The 26849-nt window shown below is 44.5% G+C and overlaps 1 protein-coding gene across 4 annotated transcripts in view; it reads left to right on the top strand.

Moving 5' to 3' along the window:
• The window catches only part of IQGAP2 (IQ motif containing GTPase activating protein 2), a 1048054-nt gene that overhangs the window by 172629 nt on the left and 848576 nt on the right, over nucleotides 1-26849 (top strand). For all 4 annotated transcript variants that reach the window (XM_085632282.1, XM_085632281.1, XM_085632284.1 and 1 more), the window contains exon 2: nucleotides 9798-9897. In XM_085632282.1, the coding sequence (XP_085488408.1) occupies nucleotides 9798-9897 (100 nt within the window). The remainder of the gene's footprint in view (nucleotides 1-9797; nucleotides 9898-26849) is intronic.

Genomic DNA, 26849 nt, shown 5'->3' with positions numbered 1-26849 from the left:
CTTGGCAACACATTACAGGCAGATTTTCCCTCTACTACCTTGGCTCTGAATTATCAAACAAAAACTGACTAAACTATATCCTAGAATAGCATGAGAGCACCAAATTAACTCTAGTGGATTATTGGAAGAAAACTGAACCGTAAAATATAGCATCATGGCATTTGCGGCTAAGTGTATATGTATGCATGTATGTGTGTGGGTGGGTATATGTATGTATGTGTGTGTATATATATATATATATATATATATATATATATATATATATATATATATATTCACTTAAAAACCATAGGTTTCACACATGTTATAGTTAGCTGGACATTTCACTCGTAAAAAACCAATGAAATTCCCCCGTTATAGTTAGTGCAGGCAACTATAACTCACGCGACCGCAATCCTCTGCTGATGACGTCAGATATTACATCACTGTATTTAGACACTTTTACCCATGTCTTCTTCCATTAATCTTTAGCTATACATATATTACAAATATTTATTTTTCATAAAGACACATATGTCATCAGTGATGTAATATCTGATGTCATCAGCAGAGAATTGCGGTCGCGTGAGTTATAGTTGCCTGCACTACCTATAACGGGGGAATTTCATTCGTTTTTTACGAGTGAAATGTCCAGCTAACTATAACATGTGTGAAACCTATGGTTTTTTAAGTGAATTTGCAAGGTTTTTTAAATGCTAATTCGTAACTATAACGTGTGTGAAACCTATGGTTTTTTCAGTGAATTTGTACGGTTTTTTAAATGCTAAGTTATGTATTTATTAATTATTTTTTTTTCCGGTTTTTCTCCGTGCGCGGTGCGCAGTGCGTGCCGTGCGCGCACCTCGCGATTTGTAAAAAAAAAATGTTTTTTTCTCCCTTGGGGGTCCTTCTGTGACCCCCTGACCAAGGCTAGGGGGTCACGAACTGTCGACTCTGCCCCCTTTTCACGTTCTCCACCTTTTTTCTCACCCCCTCAGACTGCGAGAGAAAATGGCGGCCGACACTTCCTGGTTTCGACCGATTCAAATGTTTACCGACTTCTAACAACCAATCAGAATTGCGCGCGCGTATAGATATTGATATGCTTTTAAATGCTATTTTCTCAGGAAATACTGAACAGATTTACACCAGACCTGCAAAAGGCACTTCCTTGACCTTATGGCTACCTCTCTGCCAAATTTCACGTAATTTTGTTCAGCCGTTCGGGCTGTAGCTGCGACTAAAGGTCCTATGGAAAAATGCATGGGGAAAATGCGTTTTGGGACCCCCCCCTTTTTCTCGGCCCGCGCTTGACGAATCACCCCGAGACTTTCAGGGTAGGAGCTGAACGGAGCGCCCCATTTGTTTTGAAAATTTCGCGAGGATTCGTCAACCGGCGCCAAAGTTATTCAAAATAGAATTTTGAGATTTCCTATGGAAACTAGGTTGTAACTATAACTATCTACTGGCGACCGCCAGTAGATTATATATATATATATATATATATATATATATATATATATATATATATATATATATATATATATATATATATATATATTTTCCACATTCTCGGATTCCATTTACTTGTTTTAAATGTATTTTTGCTTTAACCATATTTTACTTCCGTTTTTCTTTAACATTATTAATATACATAAATATATCTAATTCGATAATAGAATAAATATATATTAAAATTACTTTAATATTATTTATGCTATTTTTAATTTAAGATATTTTAAATGTACCCAGCCTCCTTCCTTTAAATAAAATTACATTTCCTTGATATGTGGTTTGTGCGGCTTCTGATGTTCTGGTGCTGGTTTTGGATGAGCTAGCCCAACATTGCCCAAAACTATTGTGCATATGTATACCTTTAATGTGTGGATATGTACCTATATGTTAGAAATGGGTGGGTCTGTAGTTGGCAGAGGTAGGTACTTTTTGTCCAAATAGGGACCCTTGCTTCTAGTCAAGGTAAGGGGCATACACTGCTTAGATAACCCCTGCTCACCCCCTCAGTAACATGGCACGCGCAGACAGGCTTATCCCAAAGGCAATGTGTACAAACGCTCACATTAACACAGTGAAAACACCACAAATGAACACCACTCCAGTTTAGAAAAATAAAGTACCTTTATCTAAACTAAACAAGAACAAAACGACCAAAATCCAACATACACAGTTAAAAATATAACTTTCAAAAGAACTTGTACCATAGAAAACTATGGATGCATGACTTTTACACAAGGTTCCTGAAGATGGGTCAAAATTCACAAGGCCAAACAGCCGCAGAGAAAGGAAGCGTTGGAAAACCCAGCGATGGATCAATTTTGAAGTCATTGGGGAGGCGAGGCGACAGTTCTGCTGCACACAGGAGAAGTGATGCGTCGGATCCGGGCTGAAGGGGGAAGTGAGGCGTTGAAATCCAAGACGATTCTGGTGTGCGGGTGATGCGTGGAAAAACTTGGTGCACAGGTACAATGCGTGGCACACCGGAGGTGATGCGTCACTTTGCGAGGCTTCGCGGCGTCCGGCGTCGGTGCTGGGGGCTGCGCGATGAAACTTTGCGTCGCCCGGCGAGACTTCGCGTCATCCGGCGTTGCTTCTGAGAGACTCTGCATGGCTTCGAGATGATTTGTGTCGGTTCTTGCAGAGATTAGCTGAAAAACCCACCTCTTGAGTCCCTGTAACTGGAAGGAGGCACCTCAGGCAAGGGTAGGACTCCCAGATGGCAGAGTCCAGCAGCACCAGCATATTTGCTGGAAGTCTTTTGTGTCCCTGAGACTTCTTAAAGGAGGCCAGCACACTTCAGGCCCTTGGAGATCTCCTTCAAGCAGGGGACACAGCAAAGTCCTTCTCCTTTCCTTGGCAGAAATAGCAACTGCAGGCCAACCCCTGACACACAGCAAGAGCAGTACTACTCCTCAGTCTCTCCAGCTGTACTCCTTGGCAAAGGTTCCTCTTGAATTCCAGGAATTATCTAAAGTCTGGGGTTTTGGGTCAGATACTTATACCCCAAAATGTCTTTGTTTTCTTTGTGCAGGGGCTCTGAGCCCATTTCAAACCAGTTCTTGGGGGCACTCTGCAAGTGCACAACAACATCCATTGTCAGTGTGAGCCTTGTCTCCAGACACACCACAGTGGGGCAGAGCCAGCATTGTGGAAGGCAGGCATAGCCCTAATCGGGTACAGGTGCTACTCCACTCACCACTACAAATGCAGATCAGGCCTATTCAGCCTAGTGCTGACTCATCCAGACTCCTGGAGCCACTGCACCTCCCCAGCCCCTGTCACTCCAAAGCCAGACAGTCAATCCACAAACCGGCAGAGCCACACAGGATGGTTGAACAAGAAAATTGCCATTTTCTAAAAAGTGGTATTTTCAAACACACAATTTAAAAACCATCTTTACTAAAAGATCTGTTATTAAATCCTGAGTTTAGGGATACCAAACTCCATTTTTCTAACGTATCACTATGGGAAGAGATGCTTGTAAAATGTTACAAAGCATTCCCCATTCTGTCCTATGGGGCAAGATAGCCTTTCAATAGTGAAAAGCGAAATTGGCAGTATTTCACTATCAGGACATGTTTCACACAGCAGTACATGTCCTACCTTTCACATACACAGCACGCTGCCCAGGGGGGTACCTTGGGCCTACCACAGGTGTGCCCTATATGTAAGAAAAGGGAAGGTTACTGCCTGGAAAGTGGGTGCACTTGCCAAGTCGACATGGCAGTTAACAAACTGTGTGCAGGCACCACGGTGGCAAGCCTGAGACATCTTTTCAGGGCTGCTCATGTGGGTGGCACAATCCATGCTGCAAGCCCACTAGTAGCATTTGATTTACCAGCCCTGGCACACTCAGTGCATTTTACTTGGGACCTACTGGTAAAACAATTATGCCAATCAGCGAGAACCGATCACAATAACAATTTACACAGAGAGCATATGCAGTTTAGCACTGATCAGCAGTGCTAAAGTGCCCAGGGTCCTACAGCCAACAACAACAGGTCAGGAAAAAATAGGAGGTAGAAGCAAAAAGTGTGGGGATGACCCTGCAAAAAGGGCCATTTTCAATAATTAACACCTACTGCAGGGGCGAAAAAAACTTTACAACCATCCCCAAATAGCTACTGTAGCACTCATCCTAAACCTCTTTGGAACTATCACCCCTAACTCCAATGTGTGACTCATCCCAAAAATCTCATACTACTATGGACTCCCATAAAGCCCTTTCCAAACTCTTTCCTCCTTTATCCCTCCTTTATCCTATTCATCCAACGAACAGGCACACATGTTCACCACTCTCCAAATCAATCTATATTTTCCTTTTACTAATCCACCTTGGATTCCGGAGTAGTATGCTACTCGCCGAAATGCACTTCATTGTCTCGTCACGGGTATTAGGCGCCATCCAAATACAATTACCGTTGTCCGCATCTGTATCTGAAACGTGGGAGTCCTCTGAAGCAGTTTGGAAACCAGTGTTAACTTATTTGCCACAAAGTCTACCCCATCTAACGTGCCTGACTGTTTTACAAGCTTTAAACTTGTTTCATTATTAGGCTGCACAATGTTTTACTTTCCTAATGGGATCTGATAGAAACAACTGTTACCTAGTACCGATAGAAGGCATTATGACTTAATTTTCCTGTCTTTATGGGGGCAGGAGGAAATGTTGTAGGGTTGATTCTTAATAGTTTCCTTTTTTTTGTTGATGTGATGCCTTGTTCGCATTGTATCTAACATTTATGGAAAACGAATAAACATAACATGGCAAAACACAAAAGTACAACGATTCTTAGGTATGTAAGAGCACCTACAACTGGGATAGTGACACATCAGTAACCGCTAATTCTTCTTCTGTCATACAGAAGGCATTTGTAATGAAGCCCTCTTAAGGATGGTGACATCAGGTGGGCATGAAGTCGCGAGATACACCACCCACAACTTCACATAGCAAATTTCTACGTTCTCACCCATAGGAAATGTAAAAAGAAGTGCTGTGAAGTCTGCACGACAGGACTCTTGAAAGAGGGGGCGTGGATTGCCACTTTTAGGTACCATACTTCACTCACCACGCTGGTTTTCTGTTGGTTTTACAGGTGATAAGTCTCAGAAGGGAAAGTGAATAGGATAATCAATCGAAAAACTCCGCGGCAAAGCGCATGCTAAACATCAATTAAAATAGTGTCTATTATAAAATCAATTATGGCAATGCACTATTTACATGTTAAATGTTACTATGAGACCTTGAATTTTGCCATATTTGCGTGCACTCTGTTGGCTGCCCATCAGGGAAAGAGTTTAAATTAAGGCTCTTGAATTAGTGTATGATGCCTCGTATCAATCAGACCCCGCCTACCATGGAGCCAGATTTGTCTTTCATAACCCCACAAGACATCTAAGATCTGCCATCGCAATTTTGGCGGAGATCCCCAGGATTATGTGTGCAAGATTAGGTGGAAGGTCTCTAGTGTACCTGGGTTTGGCAGCCTGGAATCTGCTTCCTCTGGGACTGCGGACTACGAGCAATGTGGCAGTGTTTAAGAAGAACATGGCTCTTTGCGCAAGTCTGAGCCTCTTTTCATATTCTGATCCAGCTGCTTTCGCTCCGGGACACTCCTTGGAGTAGGTGTGCGCTATAAATTGCCATCATCATTATTAAACCAACCCGTTTTCAGCTTTAGACAAATAATTTCTTCTTAACATAACCCCCTACTTACTGATAGGTTTTGACGCTCCTATGTGCAACTAACGAGTATTCTGTCACCCAGAGAAGCGACCTGTAACTGCTTCTCACAACTGCTCATAAACCTCATGGTTAACCAGCCATTGTGCATGTGTATGCGGTGAATCCTCATTCCTGTCTATGAGCAGGCAGCCACCACAGTGACCTTTATTATTTTATTTTTGCACAAGTAGTCTTGACTTGAAATCTTCTCTTTGAATCACAAAATTCCCATACTATTGTCTCACCCCTGACACTCCTGGTTTTTAGGTCGAGCCTGGGCAGGGCATGAGCTGCTCTGCGAGGCATGGTGTATTCAGGTATGAACTTGAAGCCCCGCCCACTATCTGCCCAGCTTTTCAATTGAATCCTTTTACTTTCTTTTCTAAATGGTTGCTTCTGGTTCGTTAATAGGCTGGTTAGTCCCTCCTTAGTAACGCCTTGTCTTCATTTGTAACGGGAGGACTAGACTTTTGACTTTCGTTGTTACACGGTCTGCTTTATCTAATCTGTGAGCACTGTTTTCTTGAATGATTTTCTCCTTATCCACCCACAACATGCTTTCATGCAATGCATTTTTTTTTTGTAGTAATTGCGGCCGAATCATATTTACCAAATACGCGGCTCACCCCACTTGCACCTTTTTGTCAACATTATCTATTTTTTTTTGCAGCGCGTTCCGCTTTTACTATAGCGGCTGTGCTCCTTTCTTTGTTTTCTTTACCAGCATGGCTGGACAAACTCTGTTAGGCATCCTGCAAGCCCCACTTTGCACCACTCCAGTGAAAGGCGCCGCTCGCAAAACACTTATTTTTCCAGTCGTGCTACGAGGAGCCGAGGCAGCTATGGCTCCTTCGTATGTGAGGAGGTGGTCGGGGTGTGTCACAGCTCTCTTCGTTCCCTGATTTGTAATGCAATAGGTTTTGTTTAGCAAATGGCATCTTCCCAGTTCATCAGTACTTTTGCAAATGGCTTTCCTCAAGTTATCCAGTTGTCCTGGTAAGTGTGGCAATCTCCTGTTTGCGTGTGTGAAGGGTTTCTCCACCTTCAATCAAATTGAGTGCGCTAACCATGTCGCCTTCATGTTAATTTTTCCCTAGCAGCCCGTTCAGCACGCTACCCCTTGGGTGTGCTTGGATCCAAGTGTGTGGATTTGGTGCATGAGAGCCTGGGTTGTGCTTTTTATGTGATTTGGCGCTGCAGGTATGGAGTGCAGTAAAGCTAAAGGAATGATTGATAAGGCGCTAGTGGATGGAGAACTATGTGAATGCATAATTTATGTAATGTACACATACTACTGTTGAGGGTTCCAAAAGCTCCCATGTCTAGGGTGAGACATTTGCCCAAGATCACACATTCTTTTCATGATGATTATTATTATTGCACACCATTCACCATGTGAGGGCCTCTTGGCGCTATAGCAGACGTCTCCTATGCTCCGCTTTCAGGCAAGTAGAATGTGTCTGCGGTCTAAGTAGTGAAAACCCAGTTTGTTATCATTTTATCCCCGAAGTTGCTTATGGGCCTTTCATTCTGAATATTAAAAGGACAGGGTTTTCATTATTTTTCGTTATGTGGACCCACTCCCATTAGGCTTAATTCTGCTGGATTCGTGGACAATTTAGCCAGTACACCACATCCTTATGAGTCGGTTTCCAGAAGTGGTTTGTGGCAGCGCCTGGAGTAGGGAGGTCCTGGGATGCTTGGTTGTGTCCTGACACTGTCTGCAGTGGTGGCAGGGTCCAAGGAGTGGGATGTGAGAAGTTTGTGCTGCTAATGAACATGGACATCTAGATGCGAAGTGACGCTCTTAGCCCGGTAAATGTACTGCAGCCCTGCTGAGAAGTACTGCTAATGTCCTAGTAAAGGAGTGCAGGTTCTCGATACCTGCCTATTTAAAGTACCAGTTTCAGCCAGAATTTAGAGCTTCATTTGTAAAAACGAAATTAATAAAAGTGCTGCATGCCTAAATACTTATGGCTTATAGCTATAATTATAGCTGCTTCTCTGGTCCCAGTGATAATTCCTCAACTAAGTCCTCTAGGCAGTGCTACATCTGCTTCTCTGGTCCCAGTGGTAATTCCTCATTCTTAGTCCTCTAGACAGTGCTGAAGCTGCTTCTCTGTTCTCAGTGGTAATTCCTCATTCTTAGTCATCTAGCCAGTGCTGCCAGCTGCTTCTTGGCCCCAGTGTTAATTCCTCATTCTTAGTCCTCTACACAGTGCTGCGAGTGCTTCTTTGGTCCCAGTGTTAATTTCTCATTCTTCTAGACAGTGCTGCAGCTGCTTCTCTGGTCCCAGTGATAATTCCTCAACTAAGTCCTCTAGGCAGTGCTACATCTGCTTCTCTGGTCCCAGTGGTAATTCCTCATTATTAGTCCTCTAGACAGTGCTGCTTCTCTGTTCCCAGTGGTAACTCCTCATTCTTAGTCCTCTAGCCAGTGCTGCTAGCTGCTTCTTGGCCCCAGTGTTAATTCCTCATTCTTAGTCCTCTAGACAGTGCTGCAAGTGCTTCTTTGGTCCCAGTGGTAATTTCTCATTCTTCTAGACAGTGCTGCAGCTGCTTCTCTGGTCCCAGTGATAATTCCTCAACTAAGTCCTCTAGGCAGTGCTACATCTGCTTCTCTGGTCCCAGTGGTAATTCCTCATTATTAGTCCTCTAGACAGTGCTGCAGCTGCTTCTCTGTTCCCAGTGGTAACTCCTCATTCTTAGTCCTCTAGCCAGTGCTGCTAGCTGCTTCTTGGCCCCAGTGTTAATTCCTCATTCTTAGTCCTCTAGACAGTGCTGCGAGTGCTTCTTTGGTCCTGGTGGTAATTTCTCATTCTTCTAGACAGTGCTGCAGCTGCTTCTCTGGTCCCAGTGATAATTCGTCAACTAAGTCCTCTAGGCAGTGCTGCAGCTGCTTCTCTGGTCCTGTCGGTAATTTCTCATTCTAAGTCTTCTAGGAAGGGCTGCAGCTGTGTTTCTGTTCATACATCCACTACACTCCAAACCAAAACACATTGGTAAAAGACATTGTCATTTCTGATTCCAATAGCTCGAACTCTATAAAATGTAAGACCTATTGCATTGAAAATGCTTATTTATTGGTTTCCTTATTTCCTACTTCCTTGCATTATGCTGTCAGATGTGTTCAGAGTAAACTTAAATGTTGTTTGCCCCAGACTATGCACATTTTTTCTCACACAGTTGGCTGCAACAACACCTCTCAGTTTTAGAAGTTTGAGCAGCAAATTCCTCGCAGGGTATGAGGTCTGTGTTGGGTGAGGTGCGTGCAGAGGGTGGCTTGCAGGTATGAGAGGGTATGTGAGAAGTGACAAGTGAAGCAGGAGAAAAAACGATCAGCGGGTCAGTCAGTGAGGCTCTGCAAGATAAAGGCACATAACAACGGCAAAGAAAGAATGAGAGGCACAGAAAGGGTCAGACAGAAGGTGCGTAGAAAGAGTGTGAGGTAAAGGAATAGAGAGAGAGAGAGAGAGAGAGAGAGGTGGTCGAGGCGGGAAGTCTCATGGCAGTTCTGGAGCGGCAAACTATAGGGCTGGGCTTGGCCGGAGGACCGGGCGCAGGGTCCGCGCGACGTAATATAGTGAATGTGGCGAAAATGGTGAATTCCTTGTGGAGAATTGATAGAGGTGGTAAGAAGGAGGATCAGTTTCATGAATACATCCCTGTACCAGTGATAAATCTTGACAGTGTTCATGCACACCTATATTTAATTGAAGTGAAAGGGTAATGGTAATCGAAGGAATTTCCCATATTAGAAATGTGCATATGTGTTTGGAGTCACAACTGAAAGGCTTTGATTTAATTTGTTGCGAAGATGAGCAATTTTTGTTGACACCCAAATATGTTGAAAAACATGATGCTTGCTTTTGTACCACCAATTGTTTTTGCCATCGTGAAAACTTCAATAAAGGTAGTAGTGGCACATAAAGTGCTTTCCTTCTCAATGGCTATAGTTCCAATATTGTTTTTCCCTGTAATGTAGCATTAACAGGCTTTACTGATATGACTTTAAACTCTAATTTCTGTAATGTGGTTATGATCCTTTTAGTGACTCTTGGCTCTTGTCTGTTTGTAGCGATCGTGGATGATGAAAGGCTCTCCGCAGAGGAAATGGACGAGAGGAGGCACCAGAACATTGCCTACGAGTACCTGTGCCACCTGGAGGAGGCCAAACGGTAAAGGATGGATTTATTTGATCACTCTTCGCCAAATTTAATCAACGCCTGTCATGGCGGCAAAAGTATTTCAGAGTCCGATGTGGATGGTGATGATGACTGTGCTTTACTTGTGATATGGTGGATTGTTTATGGGACGAGGTGAGGGGGCGGGATCTGTTGTGTTGCACATGTGTGCAAGATGCAGGACACAACTGTGCATCCTGAAGACCGCTTACCTTAAACAAAACAACATGGAGAGATATCCTCTTTGGGCTTCTGTCTACAGAAAGACATGAATTTAAAAAAAGGGAGAGCAGAGGTTGATAACGGCCTGCCCCATGCCCTCCCTAAACGTAATCCTATATCAAAAAATGTGACATTGCGGAAAGGTTCCACCTGAGGCCAAAAATGTGATTTAAATGGGGGATTTGTTCCACCTTCTGTTTAAGAATGGTTGACTGGTAATACACTTGAGGTTGCTTTTTAATTCTCTCTTAGGCAGGCCCTTACAGATTATAATAATGTCATATTAAGTGATAAGGCAAATGCCATCCAGTTAATGTTCGGACTGTGCAGGGGGGACAGTTTACTGTGTCATTTGGAAATTGAGGTCTTTGATCAGATAGCAGATTACTAGAACTGCCTTTATTCTTTACACTCCCCAGACTCCCCTTCTCTGTTCAACCCATGAAGGTGAAGGGAGTTTTCCTTCCTTGGAGAGTAGGTGTGGTACAGCATGCTGGTCTCTGGCGGCATACCGTTGAAACCACGATCCTTCTAGGTGGCATCTGCATACATCTAGAGCCATGCACATGGATTAACTGTGACAAAGGGTGCATCAGCTGTGGATGTAAGTGGGGCATAACAAGGAAAACTCTTGGCATTCTTTAGAACGTGTGGCAGTGCCCGAGGTTGCCAACGTGCCTCAAAAGTGCCTGTTCTTAGTACAGCAGATCATTTCTGTTTGCTTAATGGATCCGAAGACTTTCTAATGGAATGTGAGCTAAATGATATGGGAGACCTAATGTATTTTTATTTTGTCAGTGTAGATCAACATGTTGTTGGAAGTAGTTCAGTCTTTGGGGCACCGTTAAAGAGTGGATGGATAAAATGGCGCCCTGCCAAGGTTTTGCAATTATCTGCGCGTTCAGAACTGGCTGGTTATGTGATCCGATGATTGTAAAATGCCTTTGCAGGTAACGAAAGGCCAGAAGGGATTGACGCCTCTTGGTTGCTTAATGGTATATTTTTAGAGTGTGGTAATTTCACACAAAAACAGCACGACACAGATTACATGTCTTTTGTTCCTCGAATAACTGAATTAAGGAATTCATGCTTAGGGAACTTGATGGTTTTAGAACAAGAAATGAAGCCCAGCACTGACAGTACGGTTGAAACATGTTTTCTATTTATGAAGTGCATGTGAATTTGTGTTTCTGAAGTACATTGGAATTAGTCTAACCCAGTCTACCAAAAGCACACCAATGTTGTTACTTTATTTGTTGCAAAAAACTCATGTTGGTGAGCATCCACATTTGGAGGAGGTAGCCCAGTGAGGGAACATCTCAAGAAGGTCAAATGCTTGGCTTAGACAGGCTTTCCTTTGACTGCTCCCAATGCGAGTCAGTCACTGTAAACAAAGTTAAAATGGCCTGCACTGTATATCGCGTGCACTCCAGGAATGAAAGATGCTTTCAACTAATTGTGCCGGTTTTACATGCATTGAAGACACCGCTTTTGCGTTAACCCAAAATGATTTTCCAAAGATGTCTCAAATATTTTCTTTTACGATCACAATGCCAATGATATTCTTGTTTAAATGGGATATTTACTCTTTCTACGCGTGTGCAATGTTATCACAACCACCTGTCACATTTTAAGGAAAACTGGTTGTTAGAAAGTGTTTATTAAATGCACACGAATGCATTCTGGATACCAGCACGCTTTCCTCACGTATTTACAGTATTTCTTGCTTTGTGGACTAAACCAAATGAAATGTTCTCTTTCAGTACTTGTGTCTTGTCCGACTTATTTTTGACTTTTATAGTGGAGGCAACACAAAACCACCTTTTTAGGTCGAGCCTGAGCCAGCGTGCATGCGCTGCTCTGCGAGACTTATCGGAGGTGAGTAGCCCCGCCCCCTCTCCACCCATGTTTGCCATTTGCTTGTGTCATTGTCGGTCATAAATGCTGGCTTCTGATTCATCAATAGGCTTGTTAGTCCCTCCTTAGTACCGCCTCCTCTTCATTTGTCACCTCCCATGGCGACTGGCCCTTTTACTTAGAGTGTTACACGGTACGTGTTATTTAGACTGTAAGCACTATTTTCTTTAATGAGGTTCTACTGCCTTCTCTACTCCCCCCTCCCACCCGTTGTCTGTGCCTTCACCCCCCTCCCGCACTCCCGTTGTCTATGCCTTCTCGTCCCCGCCCGCCCGTTGTTCATGCCTTCTCCCCCCTCCTCCCCGCCCTCCCCCCCGTTATCCGTGATGACTACTGTTTACAGTAAATGCAAGACCTATTGTGTTGCAAATGCTTGTTTCTTCTTCTGGAATCTCAATAGATATTTTTGTTCCATGAGATACACCACCTTGCGAATGTGAAGTTTGGAACAACTTTCTTAACTTTTTTCTACTTGACCCATATATCCGTGTTTTTGGGCAATCGAATATTAGAGTCACTAAAAAAACATCGGATGAGGAAAATAGCGTTAAGAAAATGTCATTAAGCATTGGTTAAAACAACATAAACATAGACTGCACCATTTCTTGTATCTCTTTTAATTTCAGTAATGTTTTATTTAGGAGTTCCCAATGTCTGCAGTTGTCTCAAGTGTGCTTTGATTGTGATCTCTGCACCTGTCTTTGCAGCCCTGAGACGGCAGCCATCAACTACGATCTACCCAGTCCATAGCCATACCCACAAAGCTCACTTTGCGCTCTGTCTCCTGCAGGCTCAAAGCAGCGAGGAACTGATATGTTAGATTTGCACTGTTTCTCTTGTAGCACCAACATTTTTCTATTGGGTACACAATTATCTGATGGGTGAAAAGGGCGTAATGGCTCAGAGCTCTGCGGTATTGTGCAGAAGGTAAAATTGTACAATGTTTTCCTGAGCTGCCAGTCAGGACTGGCAGCTAAAACCTTCTTCTTTTCACATAATATAGTTGGAAAAATGCTCCATAGTGCATCATTTAGCCACAAAGGAAGTTTTCTTGACTACGCACAACCCACTGCTTGATTTGTGAAAACAAAAAAGGAAATTTAAAAAAAAAGTGCGAGGGCCTTCGATATTCCTCAGGGGATCAGCTTGCTCCACCAATAGGCCTTGCTAAAGCTGCCAAATACGAGTATTAATGTTACCTACCAACCCTCCCACTCGTACAGATAAATCATTTTGGACTATACCCGGTGACCTAAAGTATAAGAAAGGTTTGGGCACGATGATATTATTATTTTTTTTAATAGTACATCAATATGTTACACTCAGTGCCTGCTCCTTAAAAAGTAGACTGCAGCGCCACGGTGGTCAGTCATAAATATATGCCAGCGGTAAGAAATAAGTGACGGTGCCGAGCACTGGCTAACACCAGCACAAATTAAACACTTTCACAGCCTCTATATTTTCAGTCAGGTGATAGCTGTGCTTTATATCTCACATCTGTAAATGAACATGAAGAATGATGTCAAATTTTAACAAGAACCTGTCCCCATGGTTTTAAAACACTTCCAGGATCCGGGACACCATTTTCAGGTTCTAGAGTTAGCCAAGATATTTTTATTTAAAAATATATATCTATATATATAAATCCATAAGAACACTAAAAACTCGATAGCAGAAAGACCAAAGGTGCCAAAACAAGCTTTTCTCCCACTGACGTGTTTTGGCCTCACACAGGATTTCTTTGTGAACAAGGCCCATCTGAGGCCGAAACGCGTCACACAAGAGAGACAGAAAGATGGCTATAGATATATGGATATATAAAATAGATATAAATACTCACTCATGTACTCTTCATCCATTGCTCTGCTGTAGTGTCTTTTTCGTTTTGCTTTAACCCGCTACAGCATACATGAGCAGCCCATTTTAGATAAAATGGATCCGATTATAATGCTCGTCAGACGAGCGTCTGACCGGCATCGTTGTGGTAAAGGGACCGGCCGACAGGCAGTCGGTGGTCTCGACCACCAAATTAGGATCCAACCGCTTTGGAGGCGGTGAGAAACATGCCTCTTTGCACTGAGACTTGTGCTGCGGCCTGGAAACATCCCTGCACCCTGTGGCAGGGACCATGCGGTGCCTGCCACACGATGCAGGGATGTTTAGGGGGGACACTACAGGTGCCCCCAAAGCCCATAGAGGAGGGCCATGAGGGACAGGGGCCATGCTAGGGGCACCAAAAAAGCCTTTCCGCCAGCCTTTTCACGTCAGAAGAACCGACGTGAAATGGCTGGCGTAAAGGTGGATAGTAATCCCCATGGTTGTGTCTGAGAACGCACCGCCTCCATTGTGGGGAATTCGATCCGACCGACTGCCCAGGGGGCTCCTTGAGCCCGTCGGAAGCTGTCGATCGGTCCCTGGGGCAATGCGGTCCGACAGACCGCATCGTAATGTGGTGGTCTCTCGCGGATATAGATGTCGGTGGGACCAACACAGACGTGCCGTGAGTGGCTGCAATTGCCTCTTGCACACTGTGCACATTAAATAGTCCCCTTCAGTGCCGTGTACTACTGGTGCAATGGGTGCTTCTACTTAAAATAAAAACATTTTGGCTTAAAGGTGATGCTTGTTTTCACAAAATACCAGCCTTCTTGCAAAAAGTATTCATGAACAAAATTAGCATTGGTAAAGGAAAAAGTAGAGAAGCCATGGCAGACTTGTTGGCTGTACCAATATTTGTTTAACTTGGTATAGCCATCTCTTTGCACGTTACATTGTACCTATGATATTGTTAGTTCATATAATTTCATTTCAAACTATTTTCTGATACAAAATACCGTTCTTGGTAAAGCTTTTGGCAGATGTTCAGTGGAAACTCCTTTCAAATTAACTCCAGTATTTTCTGAGATTGATACAAATTGTTAAAACTCCGTATGATGTTCCCTCTTCTAAATGGATACAAAATTCAGTGCCACTTGCACTTCTTTTTATAAACAGCTGTTTTGGTATAGTGCCATTGCTGCTGTGTGCATGCTTCAAAGCACTTTAAAGGTAAAATTGTTATAGGGAGCAGAATGACGTTTTTTTTAGACGATATCATGAGTACAATCTCCTCAGCCAGCGCTGTCCCCTCTCCTGTAGGGCGGAAGAATCCCGGAAGAGCTGGGTTTCAAGGATTTCTGAAGCTCAGAAATAGCCGTTAGTGAGGAGGGGTGAAGAAAGCGAGTTCTTTCGGGAGGACTGAACAGCTATGATTGCCTTTCGTCCTGGAATGATTCCTCCCATTGAAAAATGTTTGTGGATTCGCTGTCTTTGTTCTGCTCATGACAGCACCGGCATCTTTAAAATCACAGCTGCTGCTCTGCCTAACAGGTGTATACGGGAAAGGCCTCCTCTTGGTCCTTCTCTGCCCCATCACTGCCTCCTGGGACGGTCACCTGACTTTGATGAGCACTAATTGACTTTAACCATCTGGTTTTTCTCTCGGTCATAAATTGTTAAGAGAAACAAGATTTAAAAGGCCTCAGTTGTGAGATCATATTGTTTATGGTCAGGATTATCACTTTTTTAATTTTATATATAGATAGATAGATAGATAGATAGATAGATAGATAGATAGATAGATACAGGTCAAGAGTGGTTCAAGCTTATATTCCAAAAGTACTTTGCAACAAAATGGCTCGTTAATATTCAGATTTTTTTTCTTCAAAATTGATAATGACCTACAAGACCATATGGCTGCCTTTCTCTGGACTGTACAGCAGCGGCAATATGGTTTGACACCTGTACTCTGGTTGCAGTTTATTTCCGCTGGCCAATGACTATCATTTTGCAAGAAAGTGAAAAGAAGTAAGATGGAAAAACACACCTTTCCTGTCAGTGTACACTTTCAAAACTAACAAAGGCTGAGGTCCAAGATCAAAGAAAACACTACATGCTATTTGTGGGATATTCTCTAGTTTTAAATGGGTTGGCTCAGTGAGTTGAATACCCACAGTTGTAATATGTTGTAAGCTGCAGGTCATAATTTCAAAACCTTCTAAGGTTCATAAACTGAGTATCATAAAAGTGCCTTAAAGTATTGATTATTTTCAACTTTTAGAAATGGCAAAAGTATGTAAAGAACCAAATAATCATTAAATAAGTTTATATGAAAATAATTAATTACGTTTGTTTGAAAGAGTACACAATAGAAATCTTCTGTAGTGCACTAATTTGTTTCTACTAGAGTATGACATAGTTTCACAGAATGATGCATAGAAAGGCTTTTGTTTGCAGCATGCAGTGACAAGTTGTTAATTCACATATTACAGTTGCAAAACCAAATCTCTTTTCCCCTCAACTGGTGCCGTTTTTCATGCGGTGCCTGTACATGACTGGAGCTCAACGAGGTAACAGCAGCTCATACAATCTATAGGGGCAGACCATGGCTAGTCTGCAGAGTCATCACCCTCTACGCCGGCACCAACCAAAAACTCCCCAAAGAAACCTGCAGACCACGCAGAATGCCTCTGCCAGACCCATTGTGAACATCCCTCGCCGCAACCCCATCACCAGCCACCTGAAAGACCGGGTCCTGGGTTTTCCTGCTGCTGAACAGAAACAGCCATGCTCCCTCCCCTCCTGTAAGTCAATCACAACGCTGCAATGGCAGCATTGTGATTGGTGCGGAGTCCGGGACAGCGCCCAGCTGGGCACCTGCAAGGAGGCCATTTTCTCTATGTAGGCTGCATGCAGCCTACATAGAGAAAATGTAGAGTGCACATGACTGCTTGGGTCAGCCCCAGAGGGCCGACCAAACAGTCGGGGTACTCAGAGTGGTGCAAGCCACTCCTCCCCGACCCTCCCACCCCCAACCAGGCATATCCGCCTGCCCCAACTAGGCATACCCCTGCCTTCTCGCAGTGCGAGAAGCAGAAAATAAAATGGTATTTAAAATACCATTTTATTTCCTGCTTCTCGCACTGCGAGAAAGCAGTGGGGCGGCGCTCCTCCGCCCCAATGGAGGAGCTGCCCTGACTTCAAGACCTGGCTCTTTGACTGAACTGCAGACACTCCTCACCCCTCCTTTCCCCACTCAGCGCATTGAGACCCTCACAGGTGAGTAGTCGCACTTTATAAAATTACTGATTGATTACCCAAATCTGCAAGTGTGACTCTTGTCAAAAATCTTCATTTTATAGTTTTAGTTACTGCACTTAACTTTAAGAAATTACCAGTGGGCTAATGGCTTCCTACAAACATAGTAGACAATTTGAGTCCTTATATTTAGCAATTATCCTGTTACAAATGGAGCGGCGAAGGTGGTTTAACACCTGAACAGAATGAGTAGTGGTAAAGAAGGTATGAACTCGTGCTTGCTCACCTAACTGCCTTTAAGTACAAGATATCAGGGTGCCACTGAGCACATTGTTGTGGCCATTGCCACAAAAGTGACGCTACACACAACTGGTTACATCAAAACATAAGTCAAAATCTGTGCTTATTTACAAGGTGCCTAACACACAATCGCCCTCTGTTATCGTTGAGCAGGAGATGTGCAGAAGCGAGGCAAGGAGGTACACCTCAAATCTTTTAGTTTGGTGAAAGCTGCAGGTTGCATTAAGGCAAATCAGACTGCATCGCCTAGCGAGATGTTTGCTTTCTCACGTCCTTGGGCTTCCCATATTGCTCTGCGATGTTGACATTGCATAATGATGAGCTTCATGAACACAGTGTTGTTGCATCAGGATCTCAGTTTATTTTATTCCCTTGAGGCAACATGGTTGATGATCACACACGCACACGCTCTATCTCTACATGAGGTATGCAGAATGTAAAGTTATTGTACAATGTAACTAGAGTGTTAGCATGACACTCCCCACCATTGTCTCCTTCTCAATGACCCTAAGCATGTACCACCATTCCTCTTATTTCAGAAGGTCAGACATGAGATGTAACGCATTGCTTTGGTGATGGGGTGCCCACTTTGCAATGCAGACCTGGACTTGGAAGTCTTTTCTGCCAGAAGCATAATAATTGATGCAGCGGTGGCTCCTCCACGAGAGCGGAGGAGCATCGCCTCGCTTGCTGCGAGCACAGCAGGCAAATGCACAAAATTAAAATGGCATAATAATGTCATTTTATTTTGCCACCGGTGCAAGCGTGAGTCAGTGGGCGGGGGCTAAATGCTGCTGTTGCACTATTACTGCTGCCCCTTGCAGCGCACATGTCGGGCTGGCTGGCTGGCTACCTACCGTGAGCCCTGCATGCGCACAATAGACCCAGCATTCCCCCGGCTGTACAACAGCCGGGGGATTGCTGGCACAGGCCCCCAGCCTCAAAATGAGAGCTTGGTGGGAGCAGGCTTTCTCAACCTGGAGCTGCTCTCATGCAGATGAGAGCAGCTCCAGGATCGGTTGGACTCTCGTTCCATTGAACAGGAAGGAAGTTCTTCAATCACTGGTGTATAAAGCGCAACTACTCAGCCGAAGAGGGTCTCAAGGTGCTGAGGGAGGGAGACGGGGGGGTGGGAGGGTGGCACTCAGATCCTGGATGCTCACAGTGATTTGTCGAAGAGCCAGGTCGAGGTACTTCAAGAACTTGGAGAGTGAAAAAACATAGGTTTCAGGTATGTTATAGTTAGAAATTAGCATTTAAAAACCTTAGAAATTCACTGATAAAACCATAGGTTTCAGGGACGTTCTAGTTAGCTGGACATTTCACTCTTACAAAACCATAGAAATTCCACTGTTCTAGTTAGTTCAGCTAACTATAACTCATGCCCCCGCAATGCACTGCTGATGACGTCACATATTACATCATTCATGACATGGTCAGTGACATCACTGATGACATCTCAAATGATATCACTGATGACATCACAGATGGCATCATATAACGTACCTGAAACCTATGGTTTTTTCAGTGAATTTCAATTTTTTTTTAAGTGCTAATTTCTAACTATGACATCCCTATTAAGTCCCCTTGAATCCTGAAGTTCCCTGGTGGCCAAGTAGCCCACCAGGTACATTCAGTAAGCGCCACAGACCTGCGTTTCAGAGAGGTGTTCTGAGACCACGCCCCTTTTTACACCACGCTGCAAACGCGGTTTCTGGCACATGCTGTTCAGAGGATGAAGTCCATTTGTGTCTTGAGGTCCTCCGGACACAAGAAGACCTCATCGCCCCACCAACAGTGCACCAGAATCCGCGTTTGCAGAGTGGTGTAAAAAAGGGGCGTAGCCTCGGACCACCTCTCTGCAACGCACCTCTGTGGTGCTTACTGGAGGTACCTAGTGGGCTAGTTGGCCCCCAGGGACCCTCAGGATTGAAGAGGAATTAATTACCCAACTTAAAATGCGCCACTGGGCGTGTTTGCAGACGTCACATCAGGCCCCGCTATTGGCCCCGGGGACCCCACCCCCCGAGGCAGGCCATGCTTCTTTTGCAGGGCTGCGTTGCCCCCCTGCTCCGCCCAATTATGGCCCCGGGGACCCCATCCCCCGGCACCGGCCTGCCTTTTATTTTATTTTTATTATTTTTTGGGGGAGGGGGACCGCGTGGCCCCCCTCCTCAGGCCAATTATGGCACCAGGGACCCCATCCCCTGGGGCCTGGCCACTCTGTTGGGGACCGTTAGGGGGCCCCCAATGCCCCCACGGTCCCTCCGGCTCCCTGCCTCCTGCGGGAGCCGGCATTGCTTTTCCACACGGGGAGCTGCTAACATGCAGCTCCCCGTGTGGAAAAGCAATCTGCTCTGGATTTTGGAAGCGAGAGCAGGTTTCCCTGCTTTCGCTTCCAAAATCCAAAGCATGTTTGCTATGACAGGGTGGGAGCCGCACAGCTGCCCCCCTCCCTACGAATGCAAAGCCCAGGGGAGGTGGTGATGCTCGGGGGGTCCATAAAGGCCCCTGCATTTGCATTCTTTTTGCCCCGGGGAGGTGGCGGTCCCCGGGGCTTGTGAGGGAGCTCGAGCCCCCCACACAGGTTTTTTTTTTTTAAACTAGCCCTGGGGGTGGCAGTCACCGGGGCTGCGGGGAGGCCGTGTACCCCCCGAATAATTTAGAAAAGCCCAAGGGGGTGGCGGTCCCGGGGCCTCGGGGACCCTTGGAGGCCCCCCACACATTAAAAATGAAGCCCCGGGGGTGGTGGTCCCCGGGGCTGCGTGAGGGCCAAGTGCCCTCCCGCATATTATCATTAGCATAGCCCCGGGGGTGGCGGTCCGCGGAGCTGCGGGGTCCTCCGCGGGCCCCCACAATTTTGAAAATAGGAATTGGGCCTCATTTAAATGAAGCGCGGGAACCCACGCTTCATTTTTTGTTATAATTTTGGCGGGATTCGCGACCCCAAACCGAATTTCGCTGTTTTTTTTATTTATTTTTAAATAATGCTTTTTTGGGCCCTGGAGGTCCTTGAGGGACCCCCTGAGCAGGTCTAGGGGGTCAGGGTGTTTTTACCCTGCCCCCTTTTCTTGTTTTTCCTGCTTAATTATGTTTTCTTGTGACTCGGTATGGCTGCCAACACTTCCTGGTTTGGAGTGTTGACAGCCAATTAGAATAAAGCTTGTGGTCGGGAGGGAAAGCGAATCCACCACGGCCATAGATATCGATATTTTTATTTTTTTAATTTCTCAGCAACTACTGAACGGATTTACACCATTTAAAAAAAAAAAAAAAGGTCGCTTTCTGAACCAAGCACTACCTCTTTGCCAAATTTGGGGTAATTCCGTTCAGCAGTTCGGGCTGTAGCCTGTCTCAAAATTTCCTATGGAAATTAACATGGGGAAAACGTGTTCTGACACCCCCCTTTTTTCTCAGCCCGCGCTTGATGAATCACCCCCAAACTTTGAGGATAGGAGCTGACCTGGATAGACTTTTTTGGGGGAGAATTTCGCGAAGATTCGTTATTAGCAAATCAAAAAATGCTTTTCCTATGGAAACTAGGTTCGATCTATAACTACCTACTGGCGACTGCCAGTAGGTAATATATATATATATATATATATATATATATATATATATTCAATAAGAAATATCAAGCATTGCTATTGACTTCAATTGAGACAACAGAAGTCTACTGAAACAGACCTGGAAAGGATTTCAGGTTTGAAATAAAAGGTGGCCTCGACAGCCTTTCTCAGGGTTATGGGTTTTACATTGAGCTTGAAGAGGAGACCAGGACCCAAGGATTGTGCAGTGAAAGCAAGAGCTGCAGAGAGCACACCTCAAACACAGAGAGGCAGTTGCTTCTCTGTGTTTGGGACCTCTACTGTCCGAATTTCATGCACTAACTGAGAGATTTTCTAAATTAATGTATGCTCTGCAGACAGCTCATTTCGGGAAAACCAAATGCACCGACCCCACCGAACGGCATCATGATGCGGCCCCTGAAGATGAACCGAAGGCCCAACACCGCCCTCCCGTTCTTGCACAGCGCGGTATGTAGCACTCGAGAAGCGTCCAGGAGAACACCGCAAATGAAAACTACATCTCATTTCTCTGTGACGAACTGCTGAATTTTGGCAGTAATAGATGCCGCCCTGGAAAAGCCAGCGGGAAGAAAAATGAAGTCCTATTGTAGTTTGTTGAAGGCGGGCCAAGCTCTGAGCCCTGATACGGATGTGTGAAGCGTGATAAAGCAGCTGGCCGAGAAGAGCTTGCACACATGAGCTCAGTTACCCGCCCTGGTCCCTGTTGTAGCTCAGTGCTGGCCCGGGGGCAGGCTGCCGCCCTTGCCCCCCGGTGACCACCGCTCGCGCCTTGCTGTGTAGACATGACGGCTGCGCCTCTTCAGCTCACAAAGTTAATTAACAAGCGGAGACATGCACCCTTCCAGCAGCATGTTTTATTAATCGCGCCTCCAGGACAATATGGGATCTTTCAGAAACTGCCTTCTCAGCCCTTCAGCCTGAGAGCCAAGATTAAGCTGCCCCGGGTGAATGATTGATGACTGCTTCCACGCAGCGGCCTGTGGTGTGGTCGCTGTGCATTATCTGCCAGGAAGTAGATTGGTTTGTGAGCAGAGGGATCAGATACGGGCAATCTGTCCGGGGAGGCGTGTGCTGCTTGATCTGGAATACTCCTGTGAGGAGTCACTGCTCACACATTGCTGTGAATGCTGAGAAAAAGAGAACCGGTCGGGAAGAGGAGAACCCTAGCTGCTGGGGTTAAAGAGGCTAGACCTATTGACTTTGCCAATGTTTTTTTTCTTCTCTTGAATTTGGCCCGGCTGGCAGTTGCTACTTTGAGCAGCATATTGCAAACTTTGTCAAAGTCAACAGGTCTGGCCTTTTTAAAGTTTATGCGTTCTAAGTTGTTTGTTATGTTTGGATGGTCAAACAGGAAGTACACATTGTGCACCCGCTAAGCCTACTGCTGTGTGTGATCTACTTGGGCGCTGTAGGTGTCAGTGTCTCGTTCACATTCACTCCACCTCCAGTCATCCGTGACAATGTGCCTCCCACCAGTAGGGAGCCTCCTTCACTGCCAGAGCCCCCATTCAAGACCAGCACATGCAGCCCCAGTCAATAATTTTAATCCACTTTAAAGAAAAGTGCCCATGAGAAATATTGTGCCACATAATAAGCCCATATGTGCCATTGTATGTGTGTGTCAAAATTATTTTGGCATACTTCGAAATGTCTGCAGATGAATGGTTCTTTCGATTTGCTACTGTAATCCAAAGCGGACTATGCACAGATAATAGCAGCTGGAAGGACAGTGCCCGCATATGCTCATAAATATAGATATTAAGAAGTGTCCATCATTATAAGCATGCAAATAGAGCATGCTATTCTGTATTATTAAATTAGAATTTCACAGTTACATTTATTGCCCCACAGAATATCCTCATCGGAACAAGTGCTTTACAGAGTACGGCATTCACTCATGGGCATCTTGGTACCCACGTACACGTCTAAGTTCAGCGACCGACCAACGTAAAAAAGCATGACTCCCAATCAAGAGAGCGAAAGCCAGGTTTTTGGGGGTTTTCAGAATTTTAGTCGGTTGGATTTAGCCTGAATGGAAAGGAGGAGAGAATTCCCATTTGACTTCTGCGGCCACTGAGAATGCCCTGCCTTCAATCAAGGTCCGCTTCTCTTTGGGACCTGGAGAAGAAATAGACCAGTGAGCAGCGACGGAGGTACCAACTAAAGTGATAGACAGAGGGGTTTATCACTGATCATTTAAAGCTTTTTGATAAGACAAAGGATCTTGAAGGTAACTTATGTTTTTCGCTCAGAACTAGTGCTGTGGTTCCAAAGCAGGAGGTATATGATCACTTCTCTTCATGCTCACGACTATTCTAGCAGCAGAATTTTGAACCCGCTGGAGTGTCTGCAAAGTGGAAAATGAAGCATTAAAGTCCATATTATGATGAATACCTCTCTCCTCTAATAGCAGCAGACCTTTGTGGACTTTGGTCAGGAGAAAATCCTCAGAAGAACCGAAGGGTTTACTGTTGAGGACAAGCTGGGCAATGCCATCCACCTGACTGAAGTTCTATGCAGTAGAGTAGTGTTTCCCAAACTCTGGGTTGCAAGGTGATCTTTGGTAGGTCAGGAAAGTCCCAGCAATAAATAAAGATGCCTTTAAATTCTGTGTTTAACTTGTGACATTTGCTGTGCTTCAAAGACCGAGGTCAAATGTCAAGCTATGTCTTCTGATAAATTGCTGTGGGATTGGTGTTTATTTTACTTTTCAAAGTGAATTATGTGACAGTCGTTCAGGAGTACCGGGAGCTTGAAAGGAAAGGATGTAGTATGTTTTTTGCAACGCACAACAAAATGTAAATACCTGTAAATTAACTGCATGCATACAACAGTTGAGAAAGGAAAAGAGAAGCACTTTTTCTGTAATTCTGAAATGTGCTGGAAACAGATTTTAATAGGATCCAAACCAATGAAGACACTTTACTTGGTGCTGCACGAATGATAAATATTCACAGAAACACGATTTCCACACATTATCATTCTTGTGCTTTATAATTCCATCAGTAAACCTGTATGTCTGTGTAGCATTAGTGGCCATTTCAATGGAAATCTGGTCTCTGTAAATGACATTGTGCTACCACATGAAGCTTTGGGTATATTCAAAATCTCCCCCCATATCCATTAAAGGTATGTGCGTCACAAAAGTTTTGTTCTAAAAAATGGGTCATTGCTCTAAAAAGTTTAGGAACCACTGCAGTAGAGCGTCCATTGAAATTACTTATTGTCCGAATAGAAAGGTAAATAGCTCCGTAAGTTACAGCCTGAGCTCAGATGTGATCTCTAGGTGGTAGGTTTGAATTCTGGCAAGATTGGCATGACCTATGAACCATCTAATATAAAATAATAGCACCTAAGAATGTTCTTTATGCTGCACTCTGGTTAATACGCCTTATAGACGAACTAGTAAAATATTTGACTTGCTTTCCCACAACCCTATATTTTAACCCTTTGTGGATGAGGGAAAGCAAATAGCATCTTTGTGTTGTCTTTGTCTCTCCTTGCTGCTTTATCGTTTATTCTCTTTTTCACTCTAGAGACACCTTGTATGGGCATATTGTGTAAGATGACTGCCAAAAAAACTCAATGATGGCCCTTTACTTTGCCTCATCCGAATAGGAAATAAATATAATACTTTGGGACAACATTCACAATCGTAATATAAGGGATCCAATTTACGGTGTCACATTGTGGAGTGGAGTGGTATAACTAGGATAAAACACAGATTGTCCAAGAGCAGAATTAACAACTTGCATCAGTTCCAAAGTAGAGGACGGTGGCCTATCACGCAGCCCAGAGATTTCCCATCATTGCTTTTCTTCTGGAAACTGGTAGTGCCGGGGCAGAATTAGTTGTGTGCTCTTGCGTGTGGGTGACTGAATGTGCTGCAGCTTTTCCAGACATTCCATTTGGTCCAGTCCGTGCCAAGGATAAAGCACCACTTAGAAATTTCTTATCCATATACTACTTGGCCTTTATACAAGTAACCACTTTATTTATATGGTATCCAAACTGTGCCTATGAATGCAGAAAATCTGGCCCATAATCCTGAACCGGATGGTTGTGATCAGTTATTTATTATACTTTTTATGCTGCTATTTCACAAACAAAAGATTGTCTTTGGAATTATGTCTGTTTTTTGTTGTGTGGCCCCACTGGCCCAAGTGGCTGTCAAGATCAAAACTCTAGACGGGGCACAGGTGTAGTGGTTCTAATATTGGGAAATCTGCTTTGGTAAAGGGCTGGGGTCTGTCTTGAATTCTTAAGAGACGGGGGGCTAAGAAGGATAAATGAGAACAGCATTTATTAGAGCAGAGCTGCAAACCTCTGCATCATTGTGCGCATCTTGGCAGTGCAAAGGCAGTGCCACCGTGCAGCCTCATCTTCTCCTAGTCAGAAAATCTATGTATCCGTACCTTTGCCGCCCAATATTTCAGTGTTTGCTCCCCTGGGTTCCTGTGCTGCATTATTTCCTTAAATGGCTTGTGGTAATAAGCAAAATAAAGTAAAATAATAAAAGAAAAATGCAAATTGTTGACATATAGTTAAGGTAAATTGTAGAACAGAGGAGTAACACTTGAGTCAATGAAGCTCACGGCCTGCCATTATATCAGTATGGATGCAGTCAATCCCTTCCGTGTGCGGTCAGATATTCAGAGTCCCTGCTTGGAGCATGTAGCAGCGAACGGTCCTCCAGCTGTAAGGCCTTGATAAAGGCCTTAGTGGTTTCTGTGGGTACGCTGCAGCCTGTGTACCCTAGGAGGGGAGTCTGCTGCACATACAGTGTGTTTGTATGTGCAGGGGCGCGGCTGAAGGAAGCGGGGCTCGGCCTCCATTCATGTGCTTTCACACGGCTCTGTGGGCTGGATGCAGGGGTGTGGTGGCAGCTGAGGTGCGGCGGCTGCGGAAACAGAGGAGCTGGTAACACCACCATGCATCCTGACAACACAACAAGCACCTGCTCATCAGAGGTAAAGACCTTGTAAGTTTTTGGTGAGCCCGCAGTAGGCCTTTCGCAACCATCACTTTAGAGCAGAGGACTTCAAACTGGGGCGCGGACCCCCTAGGTGGGCCTTAATTGATCTCAGGGGGGCGCCAGTCTCTGGCCAAGAGAACCATCATGCTTTGTTTTAAGTGTTAAAAACATGAGCGTTGGAATGGGTCATCACTCACAACTTTGTCATGTATATCCTGACTGGGAATATGTGCAAAAAGGGATGAACTACAATGTTTAAATATGTTTGACATATTTAAACATTGCCAATTTAGCAGCATAAATGTGAAAAAATTGAGGGGTGGCGAGGATTTTTTTTTTTTTAACATGGGGGAGCAGCATTAAGAAGTTTGAAGACCACTGATTTAGAGTATTATCCCATGATTCTTTTTTTGGCCTAGCACATTACCAAGAGTTGGTTCAGGAGTGTATCCTGAACACGTACTATGAAAGATATTTCTTACCAGCTTGAATTTCTCTATCCGTGGATTTTCCTCATGTAAACAAATAGTTTAAGATGTCATTGTCTCTAGGGACTTCGTGCATCTCAAATTGCTCACACTTTGAAAACCGTCCCTCAATCAGTTTTGGTGCAGTCCTTCCTGCAACCGAGCCCTCTGAGGGCTTTAGTTGCAATCTGGCGCCCCCTTGTGGTGGTACACTAAAGTAGCTGCTTAGTATTGCCTTAATATGATGCCGGCCCTCCCCCGTCTCAAAGACACTCGAGACAAGATTCTGTACTTGGCAAAAACGTGTAGTGACTATAGAAATCTATTGAAACAGCCACACTTCAGTCAGGCGCCCCAAGATACGGTGTATTTGATTTGAACACTATGTGCATGAAAAGA

The sequence above is a fragment of the Triturus cristatus genome, chromosome 2_1, assembly GCF_964204655.1.
Source record: "Triturus cristatus chromosome 2_1, aTriCri1.1, whole genome shotgun sequence".
NCBI lineage: Eukaryota > Metazoa > Chordata > Amphibia > Caudata > Salamandridae > Triturus > Triturus cristatus.
This window is presented reverse-complemented; position numbering and strand designations above follow the sequence as displayed.